This window comes from Microchirus variegatus (assembly GCF_963457635.1).
Source record: "Microchirus variegatus genome assembly, chromosome: 23".
NCBI classification, from domain to species: domain Eukaryota; kingdom Metazoa; phylum Chordata; class Actinopteri; order Pleuronectiformes; family Soleidae; genus Microchirus; species Microchirus variegatus.
The window spans coordinates 11,357,699-11,378,681 of record NC_139824.1 but is presented as its reverse complement, the minus strand read 5'-3'; the positions used below and the strand labels follow the sequence as shown (position 1 = coordinate 11,378,681).

Below are 20,983 nucleotides of genomic sequence, written 5' to 3'. Positions count from 1 at the left end.
TCAGAAAAAGGTGTTAAAGCAACATATGGCATGACTTAAAATGGGGCAAAGAACACCTGCAGCTGAATCAATTTACAGGTGCACCGATCATTATCGTGGTGGCACTTTCTTGACTGTAAAACCACAGTGACAAAGGAAAACATCACCTTTTCTCAATGACATGAGTTCAGGATTGCAATTGGACTAAGATTAAAATCACTTGCTGAAGTTAACATACCATATTTATTTACTCTTTAGATGCCAGAAAACAAAATGATGAACATATCGCCTGAAAAATCAATTGCGCTCAGATGAAATGTGCACGTTTGAATAGCTGAGAACCAATCTTTTGTTTAAAAGGTAAGCCATTTCGCCACTTATTCAAGAGGCTTCAGCTGCACCAAGAAATTGATGTAGCCTTCCAGTTTGACAAGTGAAGGTGAGAAAGAAGGCTGGAACAGTTGCCCACCAGGGGCGACTCTATTGTTTGTAAAAAAAACACTATTTGAATGGAAGTCTATGGTAATGAGAGCTTAGTTCTCACTTAATCTATAGCGTAATTTGGTCATCAAATAGGAGTCTGGTTGCAGATGTAAAAAAACTGGCGTGGTAACAGTGAAACTGCAAAGCTTCAAAATGGGAAACGTCCAATTTTTACCAGAACTGCTGTTATGACACCTGCCTAACTTTGACTTTTGACCTGTACATCCTTGAATATAACTGAGAATCTTCCTTGTCGTCTTAGTACAGAAAGCACAGATTTGAAAAACAGGGCACTTCATTAAAACATTAAAAGTGCAGCAACACCACAGTCTCCTCCCGCCAGTAGATTCCCACTGTTTATCTGTGCTGTCATGCCTTTAGCCTCTGAGGCCAACAATACCGTTATACCCACAGGGAGCCTGCACTCACACCACACTGCAACGTTCCTCACACCCACCTTTTTCCAACAGGCTTCTAAGAAACCTAATAGTTACATCACAAGATTCAGCGTACCATGGCAACTCCACACAAAAGCCAGCATGCATCCACTACGTGCAACCGCCCAATGCTCGGAGTAAAATATGTTCACATAATGCTGATATGTTGGCTCACGGGGTTGTGAATGAGGATGGTGTCATATTTCAGGCACAGGTGAGAGCACCGTGGTGCATATAAAAAAAGTCTTTCAGGTGGAAGAGATACATGAGAGGATCTAAAAGTAGAGGAAATGTTGAGAGTGACGTTTTTCATTTTGCACTAAACATGAACAGTGTCCAGGGCGACTCGGGATGGGGGAAGGTTCTGGAATGAAGCGTGGAGGTGTCATCGCACTCATAAGAAGTCCTGCAGCAGCAATAAAGTCCTCTTAAATCTTTGAAGTCATATTTTCCCAACATCGACATTAATCGCTGACCGGTTGTATGTGCCAATTTTTTTTTTGCTCGTTTCAGGGTGTCTTTTAGGAGTCCGAGTGAGTTCAGGTTGCTGACACACATTACTGAGATCCCGCGGTCATGTTGCTTGTATATCAGTCACCTAATACGACCTGACTCAGAGAATTTTACTGGGTAGGGGGGATATAATTCACTGAGAGATTTACTGGCAACGTGACATGGTGAGGACAACTTGCCACCGTGAATGTATTCAAACTTGGCCACTTCATTTTCTCAGGAACATCTGCTCAACAAGAGTTTAACGGTTGGCCTAACATTTGGGACCAAACACACAATACTGTTCATTTACCTTGGGGATAAAGCTTAAGATTAAAAATAAGGTAAATAAGGTCTTCCACACATTTTAAAAAGTAATATTTGATGCAAGTTTGAGGGGCCCCAGTGTGTCTAATACTGCACTTTTTGTCACTGCTCAGTGCTCATAATATTATGAATTATAGCACATATATTCTAAGTTGATCTCATTCATCCAAGAATCTGTTCCTCTTCCTGCTATTGATCTTTTAAAACAGGCGTGAGCTCCAGCACGTCTGACTCAGACATACTTGTATGCAGTGGATGGTATTGGTGTCACACTAAATAACTGTTAATGGATCTGGCGCTGACACAGATTTAAACTCTGATTAATGTCCGACTAAAGGTCACAGTCGGAGGGCTTCTAAAAGTTGTACTTGAAGTCAGACAGCATCATCATTACCCACCGCACACACACGCGACACTGATCCAATGTCTATCGCTGGATCATATATTTGCAGTTGAGACACTGTGACAGAATGAACACACTATTATAAAGGAAGCAGACCTACAGTTTATACTAATATTGTCAACATTTCTGCTGTCAGGTGAGTATGATTTGTAGCGTGCGGACAGCGCAGGCGTGAAGGTTAACGCTGCTCTAAGCTCTTCAATTGAAGCGGCGAGCTCCCCAACAACAGACACAGCTGTAGCCTGGTTATTCCAGGACTGAGGACACTCGACACTGAGTGGTTCCAGTTTCAGGTTCTTATAATAGGCTTGTTTAGAGGCCAAAGCCACATAGCTGCAGATCTGGTGCGTTTACATCCCTGATCAGTGCAATGCAAGACTTCAAAGATTCACCATCATAACTCAGCTGATAGCTCCTCACCTATATGCAAACAGTGATTGTTTCCTATTTAACTTGTCTTCTAGGATTCCCCCCGAGCACTGTAGGCAAGACAACATCACAAAGATAAATAAGAATTTGTTTTAGATGTAGATGTTTACCAATTTTACTACTTGGATCTGATCATTCATGTTTTATCAATTTGATCTAATCATTTTAATTCTCAAACTCTTGATACTAAAAGTGAACTTTGTCATTGACGTTTTTTTTTTTTGATTACCTGTGTCATGTATTTAATACTTCATAGAAGTGCAGACAAACAGGTATTTTTCAACAAATGTACATTTTTGCAAATTATTGTTATTATCAAACAGATTTTTAAGGACCAGGCCACAGAAAAACCCATATATTAAGAAAATTAATGGTTTGGTAAAGTATGGGGGACTAACGTTTATATTTTATGCCCTTGGATTTTATATTAGTGGCGCCATAAAAGATTAGCCTTTCAGATAACACTATCATAAAAAGCAGGAGTAGCTGACTATATTTCACAGCAGCTGACTTTATTTATGCTCATGGTTGTAAGTTTAAATGATGTCATTTGAAATCACAGTTAATGAATCCTAAGCATAAAAATGACACATTTATGTACCTCCATCACCAACTGGTCATAAAATACCTTCTTAATAATAATAATTGTTATCCAAATCCAGTAGTAATTATCTACAGTTTTCTTAGATGTTTTCATCACACTGACCTACTGAGGGCCTCCGTGCTGCCAGAGGGGCTGACATTGAGATGACTGGGGTGCGAGGCAGTGTCTGGTGCATCTTGGCGAGTCAGAGTTATGGGAGTCGTCTCCATTGCTTCTGGGCTGAGGCTCCTCAGTCCAGACATTAGGGGCACTACTATCGGTATGGAGCCAGGCCTCACATGAGGTAATCGAGCAGAGTGGCCGGGCTGTGGGACGGTTTCAGGCGAACTGTCACTCCTCACCTTCCTCATCTGTGTCATGGAGAAAGGCAGAGAGACCGAGAGACAGATGCCAACAACAGGTGAGTCTCGTGGCAGGAAACATGAGACGGCACAGGAGGGGAAACGATGCATTTCAAACTCATAAAACCACAAAGAGACACACAGTGTGGAGCTTTCAAGCGTTGCTATAAATTGCTATAAAACATGCATTCGAGGATATTCTGAGTTGACCTAGAGGGCAATAAAGTACCACAAAAGGTGAGGGTTAAAAAAAAGAGAGAAAAGAGGTTAGCTTATAAAACTGTCAGGTTAGACCAATGTTTGTCTTACCGTGCCGACCCTGAGTGGATGTAAACAGCATGAACTGCCAACTGTTGTGTAGGAGAAGAACCTTAACCGAATTACTGCCACCTTGTGAAAACTACCCTTCTGCATTTTACAGACTCTCACTCAACCGAGGAAAGTTTTAAAGAATAACGTTAAGAAGCTCTCTTTTAGTGCATAAAGAGACCTCTCTCTAGAGTGGTTGTCCACATACACCGAAGCTAAGAAGCCGAGTGAGCTGGGTATGAAATGGGTCTGACGCTAACAGCTTCAGTATTGATAATGGTCAAAAACAACCAATGCTAAAACAGGCTGTAGATAAAAGGCTGTTGGTCGAGTTAAATCTTTACACCAATTATCTGTGGAACATTTCCATTTAGAGTTTAACTTAATGGATTGTTCTAAAAGTCTATGGATTCTGCCTCCATTAAGACACATTACCATTTGCGCACTTAATGGACAAATCTTTCAGGACATAATTAGCGTCATTAGGATGTTTGTTTTTATCAGATTCCATTGAAATACCCGTAATTGACGAGAAAAAACAAACTTTTAATTTGAAATAGAAATCTGACTTAAAACCCTCACATAATATGTGCGTATGCATTGTATGCAAACTAGGAATAGAGGCTATATTATAGCCTCTATTCCTGGTTTGACTGAGCAACAACACAGAGGAAATAAATAGGTCAGATGCCAAAGAAGCCCGACAGACCAAAATGAGGTTATGATCTGGTTTCTAAAACATGGCTTAACAAAATAACATACAACAAAAATCCTAACAAATACAAACTGGTACTTTAGTGAGCTTTCTCAGGTCACTGGCCTTTACACAACCAGTACCCCTGTTAAATGATCTCTTTTCAGACCAGCGACAGCTCGTCGCACAGATGTCTCCCCCTTTTCAGAAGCCACTTTGTAACATGACCCACGTCTGTTCTCCTGAAAACAACAAACACTTTCACTAGACTTTTTTAATAATGCACCTTGTTTTGACAGAGCAACTAAACTCTATGTGGTATCAACAAAAATGGTGTAGTTTTACTTCCCCTTTTGGTTCTACATTTATAATGGTGCATAATAAATCATGCAGATACAGCAGACATGTTTAGAGCTTCTTAACTGAAGTGTGGGTGTTTTATTGCAAGAGGCAGACTCACTCAAAGATACGAACTCACATTTATTTCCCATATCATACCGTGTGTGTGTGTGTGTGTGTACTTGTATTTGATACCTCTTTAGGACCTTTTTCTCGTGCTAAACCTGTCAAGACCAGTAGTCCTCATATGAGGTCCTAATCAGGCAGAACCTCATTTGTGAGAAACTGGTTTAGGGCCAATACTTGAATTGTGGTTAGGTTAGGGTTAGGCATTGGTTCTACGAAGAACATGTGAGCAAACCTGTGTGTGTGTTGAGGAGGCAGGTTTTCACATCCTGCTTTTTGAAGGTTAAGATCTGGTTACTATTTTAGGTTTAGATTAAGGTTAGGTTAAGGATCAGGGTAAGGGGTCAGGGAATGTATTATGTCTATGAGTGTCCTCACTGAGATAGCTGTACAAAAACGTGTGTGTGTGTTTGTCTCGCTACCAAAAGACCTGACCTGAGAAAGATTCCTATAACACACAGATCTCACAGCATGAACCATATGGTGCAGGCAACACTATTTCTGTCTTTGAGACCAAATCTGTGTTGAGTCTGATCATAAGAGTGAAGTGTCAGTGTTTTTGTAGACGAGGTGTAGAAAATGAAACTGTAAAGGTCAACATTTACAGTGATGATTCATCTTTATTGAGATGATTGACTAATGATTCATGCAGTTCATGATAAACACAATAATTGTCTGCCTCTTTCCTTCTTTCCGGGACTGGGCGTGGCTGATTACCCTCCTGCACACCTGCGACCAGTCTGGCTCATCTAGCTGTTTAGTCTTCTCCTCATTAGTTTGTCCTTCACGGTTATTCTGCCCAGCACCTACTTTACAAGCTTACGTGTACCAGTTTTTGCCCAGAGTTTCTCGCCGCTTTTGTGTTTTTGCCTCCTTTTTGCCCAGTGATTATGTGACCAGTTTTCAAATTAAACTGTTTAAAACATTCTATTTGTCAGGGTATTTTTGGGTCCCTTTGTCTACAAGTGAAGGCATTCTGAAAATCGTGATTGGTGATTTAATATGCTAAACTAAGCTATTTATATTCCTAACTTTGCATTCTACTTCAGATGTCTCAAACGTATTATCATGTCATGCTGACAGATTATAATACTAAATATGTTATAGCAATATTGTTTTCATTCACATTATTAAATGTATGTAGATATAAGCCTGTTAAGTGTTTTAATAACACCACTACATAACAGTCCCCTCTTGAACATCCTAGATGCTCATTGGCATTTAGGTCATTCGAGTTTGAGACCCTGCTCTAGATATTGTCACATTATTTTACTGCTGATGGCTACTGTTCTGCCACCAGCAGTTACAGTTAAACACCAGGTTGCTATAGCAACTCAGTTTGGCACCGCTTCTACAGCAGTTCCTGCAAAACTGACACCATCACATCTGACATTTGCTAAAAAAAAAGCATTTACTGGAGGTAGTCAAACCTCAGCCAAGAACATTTCCAAGAACATTTTTTTCTGATATTGTCCAGAGGGGCTGTATGTGAGAACGCAGATGTTTGCAAATGTTGGATCAAATTTTTTGGATAATGCCCCAGGCTGAGTCAATGAGAAGAGAGCAAAAAAAGTACAGGCATGTTGTAAAAATGTTCTTGCAATTCTGAACATGCTTGAGCCATGCAATCTCCTGCCATGTTCTTCGCATGTGAGCGCCAAAATTAAACCCAATTTTCTGGAAATTGCCCAGGGTTTATGTGTGAAAACAGCTCGAGAGACAAACAAGCGTTCTCGTTCACACCTATGTGTAATTTAATCAACGTTAAACTGCACGTCTCTGGACTGTGTGAGGAAGAAGCAGCAGAGAGTCCCTTCGACATAAGAGAAAATGTGCAAGCTCTACACACAAAGAAAAGGTTTGTCCTTAACTGCAGAGGAAAGGAAGCATGTTTTTCCATCAGCAGATGTTTTTATTCTCTGCTGAGATTACAGAATCTTACCGCCTGTCAGCATTTCCTCTATCTGTCCACAGTGACACTGCTCTTGATATGTCCACCACATTTACACCACCAGATCTTTATTTGAACCAATTTCAAATAACGTATTATGAAAATAATAAGAGAGGAGTTTACATCAAATGCAGCTCTCTGATTGACCTCTATAATGTAAATCTAACATAAGCAGGACATTACCAAGATTTTAATTGAAATTAAATGAAAATGTTTGCCCACTGCTGTCATTTGTAACAATTCCACAATCGACGTTCCACTCTCGCTGCAAATAAACATGTTGTTTTTTCTTCCCTGCAGCACAGTGCCTTTATCAAATCACATCATGTGACTGACTGGCGAGGCCACAGGCACAGTCTGCCGTCTGAGCGCTGACTACAGGCTAATCAGCAGCATTGAGGCAATACGGCAGATAAGACAGCAGTAAAAGTATTAACTGCAGAGGGTGAGAACTATGCTGCAGTAAACCACACCAACAATAAATTACAATGACCGTATAAGACTTATTTTCTGTACCTTCTTCCTCCTCGGTCTGTCCAATACAGAATTAGTCGGAAGTCCTTCATTTTCATGTTGGTCTTTTTGTCCTTCCTGGGAAAATGTGAGAAAATGAGAGTATGAAACTACCCGATTCACACTGGTCAAAAACCCATTTAATCCCAGGTTTAAAAACTCCAAATACAGCTAGACTTTACTGGGGAATATGCTCATTTCTACTGTAATTATCAAGTTTACTGCGACCTGAATAAGGTATTTTTTTTGAGGAAAAATAAATCCAGATACCAAAAAACATCCATAAAAGTTGCCAAAATTTGACCTCCTGCAGCAGTTGCCTTAGTAAAATGTGATGTTTTATAATATTTTGTTTATTAGAAGTCAGACTAAACACAGTAACGTCTGTATAAATAAAGGTCATTGTGTATTCCCACACTCTGTGAACTCAAATACCATTTCAGGCAGTATATGGACAGGTCAGCTGACACTGATAACAATCTCTAAAGCTCACACATACCCACACAAATGCACAGAGAAATGGCTTTTCCAAAACATGCCCCGTGTTATCTTAATACGGTGCGACAGATCACATGATTGGAGTTTTTTTTTTAAAAAGGACTAAGTAAGGGAATTGGAAGTGTTCATGGAAGTTTGACCTGGGAATGTCGAGCATAAACAACCACGCTGCATTTCAAAAGCATCCAGTGACACACACACACGCAGGCAACAGAGCTAGTGAAAAGCAGAGCACACACTTTTGTCCTGGGAACTGGAGTCTTTGCATCGAGGTGGCTGGGTGACTTCTCCGTGTCTATGCCCGTCACGTACGTCCCCTGTGACCATAAAGAGGACAATAATCTTTATTATTAATGTGTACATGTAATCTGTGTGTCACACAGCAGAGCAATAAAAGGTGAAATAAACTGTGCTTAACAAAGGCCAAGAAGCTTCTAACTCTGAACTCATGCAGTATATACAGGAGATACATGTCTTTGTGTGTGTTCCACTTTTTCTTTGCTTCTATTTCCCCCGACAACAGGGTTCAGAATAGATTTAAAGATGGTACATACACTCGCATAAACACTCTCCAGTACTACTCCCGCTCATCAGCATTTTAAGAAGTGAAGGCCACACCGATATGTGCTGCGTTCAAAGGCGTTAAGAGGAAGGTTGGCGTTGGGGGGGCCGCACATGAGTGTGTGTAAGACAATCTTATCCGACTGAGGGGTTTCCCTACAGGTCAGCAGGTCTCATGTAACAATGTCCTTACAGGCTTTCCAACACAGCGCTGATGTTTGTGACCCAAAAACATCACACAGTATCGTCCAAGTGATTCAAAATCAAATCTGGACCTCATGAGTGAAGGCAGCATGCGATTAATTTATTCCGAAACTGTGTCACATCTTCAGGAGGTTTTATTTTTGCACATGGGAACCTGACCTATGTACGATGATGTTTAAAAAAATGGTGAGGGGTCAAACTCACAGGGGGCCGAATACCTCAGTCACTGCCTGGTCACCGCTCTGCAGCAGTATCAGATGCCAGAAGTCACGTTTCGAGGCAATAACAGAGTCATCAGTCAACAACGGTGACAGTGGTGAAGGATGTTTTTTTCCAAAAGTCTAAAAAGAAGTAATAGGATTTTTGAAAATATACTCGTTATTTTATAATTTTAGGACTTGAAAGGGCTGTTTGAACTAAATTTATTAAATTTTAACTAGTTTTACAAATAAATATACAGTGGAAAGTAATACTCATGTTACTGTAATTGAGTAGCTTTTTATTGTACATTTTAAAGTGCGAAGTAAGGAGAGAATGTTAAAGCATTTGTGACATTGATCCATTTTGACTGATACATTATCTGTTTACATATTTTATTTTGTCAGAACATTAATTTGTAAAGGTTTGACTTAAAAACTTTTACTCATTTTAAACAAGCTACTTTTTTTTAACTTTAACTGGAGTATATTTTACAACCAGTACTTTTACTTGTACCACTCAAAAATAGTGGTACAAGTAAAATTATTATTGGGTAATTATGATTTTTTTATGTTGGGAAATCTTTCATCTTTAATATCCTCTTTTTTTTTAATTTTGGTTTTAGTTTTTATTGTCAGTCATAACCTCCATATTTCTGTAATCTTGATTTAAAAACTGAAATGAACATAATAGTAATTCTTTATGTGTTTACTGTACTTTAAGGCTGGTTGTTGTTATTCCTCAAGTAGATAAAGATGAAGCAACAAGGCGGTGCCAGGAAAAACAACACAAACCGGCTGATCGATAAAGACATCAGCCATCCAAGCAACAATAATGAATCAACAAGTGAAGAGCTGCCACTTGTGGACCAGTTGTTGCTGAGAGCCAGGGAGTACGATCAATACTTGAACAGACTTAGGCCACACATCATTTTAGCCTGTATTTATTGTCATCCCAGGCCACTTATTAAAGTCCATGGGCACAACATGCAACTCTGTTGGTTGTTGTCGTTCCACAGCCACTACAGCTGGTGGTTATACTTCATCTATTCCAAATAAAATAGTAGCAGCTGGTGTTCCTGTGAGTATACAACACCTTGGTTGACAGCTCGTCTGTGCAGCCGTCTGTGTCTTTGTCTGTCTCAAATATGTTGCTGTAGTTCTGGATGAGCTTGACCATGATCTGGTTGCAGATATTTTGGTGCTTCATTGCTTCAAAACCTGGAGCCACGCTGGAAAAAAGTGAGTGAGAAAAACAAACAAAACATGTGTAAATAAATGACTTTCACGCTGTGACTCATTCACACAACAGAATTCAACTGAGTTGAATGTCTGATGCCACAGTGAACAGCTGTGCGTTAGATATATACACTGCCTGGCTATGGGCCAAACTGTAGGCCTGATTATCTAACATCAAATACACACAGATGCACGCAAGCGCCGGCTGTGGTGGAGAAGAGAACAGACTGTACAAATGAAACCATATCCTTGTCTCAGTGTTCTACAGTCAGGTTTATTTCATGCACGGGTTCCCGAGCTTGACTGGGTTTATTACCGGAGATGATTTTCAGTTACCAGTCTGGAGGAACAGAGCGGGAAACTCATCTTTAAAAAAACAACCTAGTTGGAACAGTTGTTTTTTAGTTTACCAGCTGGAGGCATATGAAGGCAATTATGATGGTAATGAATGAAAACACACTGATGTTACTGTTTTTCTATTGACTTTTAGTGTCTATTGAATTAGTGTTATTCAACAGGTGCATTGATAGGTTTCATGTCATTTTGAAACCACTGAGAAAACCAGTATTTACGTGGTTCTTTCCTCTGTGCAGAAGATGCATATCACTTTCAGACCCAGCACAGGGATGATTGAGTTTTCAACTTCACTGCATAAGCTACAGCACCACCTGCTGGCCAAATATTTCCACAGAAACACAGAAAGTGTAGGGTAATTGTCAACAGCCAACTGTTTTCATTGAAAAATAAATAGAAGTCATTTTTTGTTACTTGAGTTTCCTTATCTTACTCAATATGTGTAGTGTATTACAGCAACAGAGGAATCATTTTCACCTTCCCTCTGCTCTGGCACGTCCAACACCATGTTTATATATCTGACTCACCAAAACAGAAATAGTGATAAGATGATTGACTCACTTAACATGTGCTTCCCAGACTAAGCCAGGCTTATTTACTCTGTCACGACTGAAACAAACACAACTAAGCCAAAGGTCAAAACAGCAAACTTGCTTCTTCATGGGTAAAAGTCTCATGTGACTTAAAATGAATACATTTTACTCTACACAAAATAAACATTGTTAAACTTCTTCAATAAGCTGCAATGGCACATGCTTTATATCAACAATTGCTTGTAAATAATTATGATTTTCTCCAAAACCTGACTGTTTTGATCCACTCTCATCACAATAATCAGAGACTAATGGACAAACTGACCTAAAGCTACGAGTTACAGACAGACAGACCTCATCACTTAGGTCTGCTGGATGAAGCAACCTTTTCAAATCAAATCAAAGTTTGAATCTGATTATGTGTATTTTTTTTCCTGAAATCGTGCAGGTTGAAATGCATTCAGTCTTCAATACGTTTCAAAGAATAATGTTTAAGCCACTAATAATTCCATGAATTACTTACAGTATTCTGTATATGATACATAAAGTGTGAAAAGACAACTTGATATTTCTGAATCATTATGTGCTCAATAAGAAGCTCAAACTCACTGGAAGACACTGGGTCCAAAGACAGTGGCAAGGTTGAGGGCAGTCATGCGGTTGACGTTGTGGTTGGACTCCACAAGTGTGAGGAAGTGGCAAAGGTAGCGCAGGAGACTGCGGTGAACATCTGGAAGCTGCTGGAGAAGGTCTCTCGTGTCTGACCACGAACCGTCATCGCCGCACTCTACGGACAGACACACACAGTGAGGTGTCAGAGCGAGTTTGATATTGGATATATATGGTGGATGGTGCTGCTTCACATTTGGTGAAAAGAAGCCTAAATGACCAGTGATTACGATTGACATGATCAACTAGTTTGTTTTAACATGTTAACAGGATTTATAGTAGGACACTCTCTCCATCTTCCTGCTCTGTGTAATATCTAATCTGGAGTTGTGGTGGCTGTGGTGAGTAACACGTACGTGAGCATTAGAGCCTGAAAATATGTTGATGCTATTACTCTGTGGATACATAATTGGGTCAGAGTTGGATAAACGCATATGACTGCAGATCCTAATGACAGGGTGACGCAACAGTTGTGAGTGTGTCTGTGTGTGACAGTGTGCACATGTGCAGGTCTCTGTGTGGAGTGTGTTTAAGTTCAGTTTCATGTCAAAATGGCCTGCTATGAAAATGTTGTCAACTACAACAAAGGTCAGACTATGTGTGTAAATGTATAATCTGATTATAGATTTTGATCTCAAGACTGAGGACTTCTTAATAAAACAAAGGTTAAATTGATAAATTAATTTAAATGAGACACTTAAGCAAACAGGAGGAACCTCAAAGGGTCAAAACTGTATGCTAATTCTGTTTGGTTGTACATGTTTTTCTTCTTATGTACAATAAAACCTGAAGAAAAAAAAATCAAGCCTCTATTGACAATGCCAGGCCATAGTCTGGCCATCCTTCATACAGCTATATTGATTTTACATAGATTTATTTTAAAATGCAGGGAAGGAAGCATAAACTGTATACAATGCAGCCAAAATGTACAGCAAACTATTCCCATTAAACAAATTAAACCTCACTTTATCTCTTTATGGCCTCCAAGATTAGTGACACAAATATGGGGTTCATAACGAAAGGAGTAATTTACGTTATAGTGATTTTTGTCCCCATAATGTGACTAGAAAATGTCACAATTTAAAGATAACTTCGCTTTTTGTCCTATCAGTGTCACAATAGATATTAACTGCACTTGTTAATGTCACGTTGTGAATATGTTACGGTAATAATAGAGTACATAATGGTTGTTCAAACACAAGCACAACAAAATATTTCCTTAGGGAGTATGAGCTGTTTGTTCAGCAGGAAAAACACAGGTGTTACTAATCACACTGATGACACTTGTTGTTCATGTCAGCTAGGACAGTGTCAGAGACATTCTCCTACCTTGGTAGTGCTGTATCAGCGCCTGTTGGACCGTCGAGTCTATGAGGCCCTCTGGTAGTTCCCTGAGATACTGTTTGAGCAAACTGGCCACCGTACACGCATCACATTCAGAGAGAAGGTCCACGTCCTCTCCGACTTCCAGCCGCTGTTTCAGGGTCTCCACGGCGCGGACGTTCCCGCTGACTCTGAACAGGCCCTCCTGATGCAGGGCTGTGGTCAAAGGCAGAGCACAGACAGCGGTCACTTTTCTGAGTTCACTTTTAGTTTAATGAAGCACAGGTGACAGGTTGTTTTAATTACCCAGTGACTTTTCTTCAAAATTGACACGCCCACCAAATCAAATCATATAAGGCTGCAGTATTAGCAGTGGTGGATCGAGAACATTCTACATAGGGTGGCAAAACCATGGGGTCTTGGCAGGGTGGCATGGGAGGACGGTAGCAGGAATCACCAAATGTATGGATTTAACATAACAAACGCAAAAATACTTCCTATTTATTGTTTTATCATGAACGACAGAAACAAGCCCAGTGTTTAAACTTAGCAAAACTGTGCATCTCTGTTCTTCTCCTTCTGTGGCCTTCTTCTGCTCTGACCCTCCTGCACTCTCCAGTTCACTACCTTCTCCTTTATTCCCCTCCTTCTCTTCCTGCTGTGCACATTTCTTACTAAAAAACCTTTCAACATCCCCACTTTTTGCTTTCCTTTTCATTGTTCTGCTCTCTCCAGCTTGTCTTGCCTGCAATAGTCAATATGTGAGAAGCTCTTGTTATCCTTGCATAACTACACTGTAGGGCCATGTAGCTAATAAGTATAACAACTATTATATATTTGTTATATAACAGAAAATATTTATTACACACACACATAACAGTTAAGTTTAGACTACTTAATGCTACTATATTTGTTATTTTCCCAGTTTGCCAGTAAATTGTGTCAACTCCTTTAGCTAATGTAGCCTCATTGTTGTAATATGTGACATTAAGTGGTTTTATAGTATATAACTGTGTAGTGTGTTGTAACGTAACGAAACGGCGACCTTCTGTACACATTATGGAATAATATTGACAGGTTTTAATATATTATATGAAGCTGTTCTTGTTTTTACTAAAATTAATTAAACTAAACACGGGCGAGCGATTTCACGTTTGGCTAAGTAATACACGCGCTGTTGTTGCTAATGCTAAACCGTCTTTAGCATAATTTTACACTCATTATAAATGTAAATTTAACTTAAATTGGTGTGTTTAAACTTCACCTGGGGAAACTGACTTCACCTACAGATGCTCGGGGGCCGCTCAGTCGCTCCACTCTTTGCCGGGATGCAATGCAGGGCCACCGTAGCAGACAACGTCTGTGTGTGAGCCAGACCGTGAACGGCGCACTGCACGTTTGATGCAGGGCCGTAGCTAGTTGGTCAGGGGCCCACAAAAGTTAGGGGGGAGGCCCCCCTTGCCCCCCTGTAGCTCCGCCCTGTAGCTCCGTTAAAGACTGTCTACCATATTAGAATATCTTATTCTGACTATTTAAATGTGAAAATTATGCACAATTTGGTGTTTTATATTTGTTTAATTTGAAAAAGCTAAAAGCTGATAATACAACACACACTTTCCTTTTTACTTTCCATCTATAAGAAGACAACATACCATATTAATCGACTTGGGGAAACTACTATCTGCACTAACCCATCCAGGATTCTTGGAACATCCCAAGAATTAAGAGTAGTACCTGGGGCTTGAACCTGCAACCCTGTAGTTCCAAGGCCACTTCTCTTACCACAGTCCAAACAATGGGAATCACTTACTCACGTATGGAAAAAAAATTATAATAAGAAAAATAAAGCAAAAAAAAAAACAAAAACAAGTGTCTTGTTTTTAAGGCTAGAAAGACATTTTGGTCATGATGTGAGTCAGTACAGTACAGTACATGAGTCATGTGTACTCACATGAAAGCTATTGAAAATTTTTTGTTTTTTTAAAGTATAAATTACTTATTTGTCAAGGGAACTAAAACAATTTCCCTGCCCTCGGATTGAAAACAATGCAGATCTCTCCTGAAATAAAAGGTCTGAGAGGAACAGAAGTCTGAGTCACCACACAAGTTATCATTTGTGCACTTGTGCTGACATCTAGTGGTAGACAAGAAGAAGTACAGAAGCAATAATAAAAGTCATACCAGCATGTTTCTATGGTTTAAAAGAATACTTACATTCGATTATGATAAACTTGATAACTAGATTTTCACAAGCCTACTATAATATAATTTAATACTATGGAAGAAACGAAAGCTGGACTAATATATCCACCTGTGTTTCAACAAATTGGTTTACTAAAATGCTTTGCTGGGATGTAATTGAAAAGGAATGAATAATTTCTGTATTTCACAAAGTAAACACACAATGAATGTCTGTAGGGATGGTGACATCTGTGATTGTATCACTGACAGTGTTCATTTACATAAAGCATATTATAAAATAACACAATAATATATAGCATGTTAATGTATGTATAAATGTGGCATTTGATTTGGTCTAAAAAAAAGTATATTAGATTTATAGTAATGCTTAAAACCAACCACACTTCTTAAACTGGTACAATTCCGTCAGAGTAAACCCTTTTCCAAAAACGTAATTTTGCTTTTCCTTACCATGTTTGCGAAGATGCTCCACCATCCTCCGCACCACCAGAGGCGCACCATCCTTCACCAGGCCCTTCTCTCGCAGCTCGAACAGGGAGGCTCCAAACAGCTTGGTGTGCTTTGCTGTCACAGTCCTGGTTCTCAGCATGGGTATCTGGACCATCTTCTTCATGTCTTCTTTCACCTGCACGGCCGTCTTGCTGTGCTGCACACAGAGAGCGGCAGAGAGCAGCAGTCACTCACTGACTCTGAAGCCACAGTTCTGGTCAGCGTCTGTTTCTGCTGAGACACCAGTCCATGTGTGGAGCTGATGCTGCTGGTACATGACAGTGTCCTTCACTCAGTGTGATTGCAGAGGCACTGTGACGAAGAGGAAGTGCGAGTGGAGGGCTGATGTGGCGTGCATGTGTTGCTACGACAAATGTCAGGTTACCATGCAACACCTGCGACTAAAGGCATATTATGACACAGGCACCTGCACATAAAAGACAAGCATACAATATACACAAATAGTAGACTAGTAAAAAAACACATGAGAATATGTATATGTATGAATGTATATGTGTATACAGTGCACACAGTGTGTGTCTGCAACTGTTATCTGTTAAGTCAAACAGTGCCACATGTCATCCTACCGCTCTCTCGTCTTGTTCCCTCCAAGTGCAAACACAGTCTTCCTACACAAACATCAGCCTCAATCACTGATGCATTAGCAGCACTTTTCTGCATCATTTGGCACATTTACATTGAACATTACACGTTTATGTCTTTGTTTAGTTGGCGTGAGGAGCAAGAGAGACGACACACAGACCAGACGCAGTGTTCAGACACTGGGGAGGGAAAAACAAAAACAACTTCCTGTACTTAAGCAAGTTTTACTCTTGTAACCATAGCTACAACTGCACCATGTGACATCCTGTCATTCCAGTGTTCCACTTCAAACGAGTGAACTGACCTGAATCAGAGGCCCTGGATGTCATCTGGTCTCAGTGGACCCAGCTTACAAAGGTCTGTGAACGTTACCTTTTGGTTGCAGGAACCTTCCTCTGAATGATATGGAACGTTTTCCAAACGTTAACGCTAACTAAGCTCCCAGAACGTTACTTTGTCACAACCTTCAAACAACCTTTACAGAACGTTATCTAAACGTTCCCAGAAGGTTCCGGTAACCTCTTCTGTCACAAACTTTCTACAACCTTTACAGAACGTTTTCTAAAGGTTCTGAGAATGAGAACGACGCATTTTCTACAAACTTCATACAACCTTTAAAGAATGTTCTCTGACGTTCTTCTGGTACCCAGAACGTTCGGGGACTGTTACCTTTTGGTTGCAGGAACGTTCCCTGAAGGTTTTCGCCTAGGTTCTGCTGTGGTTGATATGATATATGAAGTTTTCCTAACGCTAGTTTTTGGTTGCACATTTGGTTCCCAGAACGTTACTTTGTCACAACCTTCATACAACCTCTACAGAACGTTATCTAAAGGTCCCCGTAACCACTTCTGTCACAAACGTTCTACAACCTTTAGAGAATGTTCTCTTAATGTTCTGAGAACGTTCCACGAAGGTTAAGTTTTCTACAAACTTCATACAACCTTTAAAGAATGTTCTCTGAAGGTTCCCAGAATGTTCTGGTTGCCTGAAGGTTTTCGCCTAGGTTCTCCTGTGGTTGATATGGAAAGTTTTCCTAACGTTAGTTTTTGGTTGCACATTTGGTTCCCTGAACATTACTTTGTCACAACCTTCATGCAACCTTTACAGAATGTTCTCTAAAGGTTCCAAGAACGTTCCCCTAATGTTAGTTTCCTGCAACCTTCATATCATACAACCTTTCGAGAACATTCTCTAAAGGTTCCCAGAACATTCCTGTAACGTTACCTTTTGGTTGCGGGAATGTTCTCTGAAGGTCCCCCAGCCCCAGGTTCTCCTACGGTTAATATGGACCATTTTCCTAGCATTATAAGTTTTTGGTTGCACATTTGGTTCCAACAATGTTCCCGTACCCACCTTCGTCACAAACTTTCGACAACCTTTATTAAACGTTCTCTAAAGGTTCCCAGAACGTTCCCCTACTACAATCTTCATACAGCCTTTGAGTCCATATATGACTCAGTTGGTTATTACTGCATCAGGAGGATGCTAGGTGTGCTGTAAATGAAGCAGAGCTGATGCTTATTTTTACTCCGTCCTGTGTGGCCAGTTGATTAGACAGAATGGGTAAAAGCCTGTGCCACGCTCAGATCAGCTAATTAAAAACCCAACTCACAGATGGCGCTAGGATGACTAAGGAGACAAGATCTTTACCGTGGCAGATGCTTTAATAAGACGACGTGCATCCACACTCAAATGAGCATCTGAGAGGCTTTTAGAGGACAGGAGATGTGTGTTAGTCAGACTCACTAATGCATGGCTCTCTAGCAGGGGCATAACATTATACCGACTGCAGCTCCTCAGTGAGTGTGAAACGTAATTAAGCACACTCACGGTTTCAGCAACACACTGACTGAGCTAAACGGGACTAAAAACCAGCTGCTCAGTCACTATAAATACAACACATTGAGTGATTTTTAGGAGCAAAAAACCATGTTCTGAATGTTTGAAAACACCATTTTCACTGTTGGTAATGAGGTTAAAAGGCTCACAGCACAGTTTTAGTTTTAGGTTTGCAAGAGAGGAACTTTTCACAGGTGGAGTTAAGCCAGTCTGAGCTACTGAAGGTTTGTTCACGTCACTGTGATCGTCCAGACTGAACAGATGTCTCCTAAATCTGTCTTTACTATACTACACACACACACACACACACACACACACACACACACACACACACACTATCAATAAAAGTGCTAAGTAGAACCATATAAGGTTCTTCAGCTTGTCTTCATAGGAGAACCCTTTTTGGCTCAAGGTAGAAGCTTTTTATAAAGGTTCTACTTGGATCCCTTTTTGGAGGGTTCCACCAAGAGCCCTTTTATAAACCTTTATTCAGGAAAGGCGTTTTAAAGGGTTCTCTGGATCAAAATGGTTCTTACTGGAACAATTAGTGTTACCAAGAACCCTTGAAAAACCCTTTCTTCGGGAAAACAGTTTTTCAGAAGCAAACGGTTCCTGGTAGAACCTCAGCCCTTGTAGAAGGACCCTTTTGGAACCCTTATTTCTAAGAGTGCAGACGTGGTGAGTCCTGGTATAAGTGGGTGTAAACAAAACATCACGAGAAAAGCATGGACTTAAAGATGACAACAAATACCATAGGCTAACAATTAGGGATGGGACAACACCTGATACTGATGTCACAAACTCTCCAGCTGTGTAACAATCATTCATATCCCACAACATAACTCAGCTCAAATGCTGTTGCTGATTTTTATTTACATTCCTTTTTGCCATATATACTGTATATATAAGACTTTTGGATTGTGTCTGATTTTACATTTTTATCTGTCCGATATCCGATCCAGTGTTTTTTTTTATTTTTTATTTTTTTTACCAATATTGGACATGCTAATATAATTGTCGAGAGCGCAAACAAGGCTCCAAAATGAGTCCTAGATGATGGACACAGTGATTTCAAGGACACTTCTGACTGTCTATCTTTAGGTTATGTCTCATGAGAAGTCACTGCAGGCGTCTGCGATGTTAATTCCAGGACAAATCATACTGTAGTAATGTCTGTGTCCACACTTATGGAGCTGCAGTTGTGAAGAAATATCCAAGGAAAAAAAGGGAAACAGGCACTTGCAGCTTATTTTTTGGCTCTGTTGTCAACCTGGACAGAATGTGAGAGATTTACTGTGATTTACCACTACCCCCCCCACCTCCCCCAGTCTTAAATGTTTTCACACTACAACTTCTGACAGTGAGTGTGAGACCTATTGTCAAAAGAGTCAGAATGAGAGTGTCACTGTAGTAAAAGAAGCCTTTTTAAGTGTCAGGGTTGCGATGCTGTCCTTACGAGATGATTCACTCAGGATTGTAGTAACTAAAAACTCGCTCATGAAGGGAACAGCAAGCCTGAACACATGTCCCCCCCCCCCCCCACACCTTCTCTCCCAATCCTCAACACCACCCCCCTCCTCTCCTCCAGCCTCTTTCTCTTTCCCTCTGTGGGTGGCATTGCAAGCAACAGCACAACAGCTGCACACAAACTACTTTTAGTAGTTTTTCAGTGTATACACAAAATGCTGTGATTCCCTCATGAAGGCACACTTTCCATTAGTGGAGAGAAAGTGACCTCAGAGAAGGTTTGGATGTTTGCTTGGAAACAGTTACAGGTTTTGGACAGGAAATGTGAAGTTAAGAGTTGCTGCATGGATGTAGCAGTGGCTGTGAAGCTGCTTCAGAATGTCTAATGTTGTTTATTGAGAAATGTCACTTTAAGTTAGGGAGGAGAAGTTAGTTCTGCTGCGGGAAGAGAAGATCAGTGCCTATCTTGACATGTCGAGAAAGCCGTCGACCTGTCACGGATTCTTTTGCCCTTAATCACAGATTCTGCTTGAACCAGAAGTCAGGCTTTGAAGCTTTGTTACTCACACAGATGGTCAGAGCTCCTGCCCCCATTCTCCCACAGAAGAGACAAAGATGAGGTGGAAAAACTGCTTCTAACTTTCCTCCTCCTCCTCCTCCTCCTTCTCTTCTCCTCACTCTGTGCCAGGACACAGTTCTGGATTCTTCCCACTGGTGGAAATCCCTTTTCTCACAACATACGCCATGAAAATAATCCAAAAAACAAAACACCGACAATCCAGAGAAGAGTCAAAGTTCTGTGAGGACACCGGTGGACTATGTTCAACCCATGAGCACAGATTACTGCCTGTCTCTTTCTCCCCCCTCTTCCTCTACATGCAGGCTGAAATCTGAGCTCAGCTCTGCCATTGGCTGATCTGCTCAGTCATGTGGTTAAAACCCCCAAACTTTAAATCTGTATGCAGGAGGAAGGAGTTGGAGAGAACTGAATTAGAAATTATAGTTCTGCTAAACGTGAAAAATGATTTACAAAATAAAACTTTAAAAAAAAACTTTTTTTTTTAAACTTTATTAGTCATAACAGTGTGACCATGCAAGTTAGTCAGTTTACATTGATATAATCACGTCATCCAATCCATTTTATTTATACAGCACATTTTAAAAACACATGGTTGCCAAAGTGCCGTAGATGGATCAAACATTTAATACATCCCCAGAGATTCAGAGCACAAAGTGAAAATGCATAAAAACCACCAACCATTACTAAAAAACCTAAATTAACATGACACCAGATACCACACAATACTTATGCTGGGTTAAAAGCGGGTTTTAAATCATGTCATATTTATAGTTTCAGTCAGTTGTTCACAAACCCTGC

The 20,983-nt window shown here is 40.3% G+C and overlaps 1 protein-coding gene across 1 annotated transcript in view; it reads right to left on the bottom strand.

The window, feature by feature from the left end:
- The window catches only part of fam13a (family with sequence similarity 13 member A), a gene marked incomplete at its 5' end in the record, with an annotated part of 50,314 nt that extends 30,115 nt beyond the window's left edge, over positions 1 to 20,199 (bottom strand). Inside the window, 7 exons of the mRNA XM_083909374.1 lie at positions 3,257 to 3,504; positions 8,165 to 8,242; positions 9,984 to 10,119; positions 11,623 to 11,800; positions 13,012 to 13,221; positions 15,658 to 15,853; positions 20,173 to 20,199. Of these exons, the coding sequence (XP_083765500.1) occupies positions 3,257 to 3,504; positions 8,165 to 8,242; positions 9,984 to 10,119; positions 11,623 to 11,800; positions 13,012 to 13,221; positions 15,658 to 15,853; positions 20,173 to 20,199 (1,073 nt within the window). The remainder of the gene's footprint in view (positions 1 to 3,256; positions 3,505 to 8,164; positions 8,243 to 9,983; positions 10,120 to 11,622; positions 11,801 to 13,011; positions 13,222 to 15,657; positions 15,854 to 20,172) is intronic.
- Between the last annotated feature and the right edge of the window lie 784 nt (positions 20,200 to 20,983).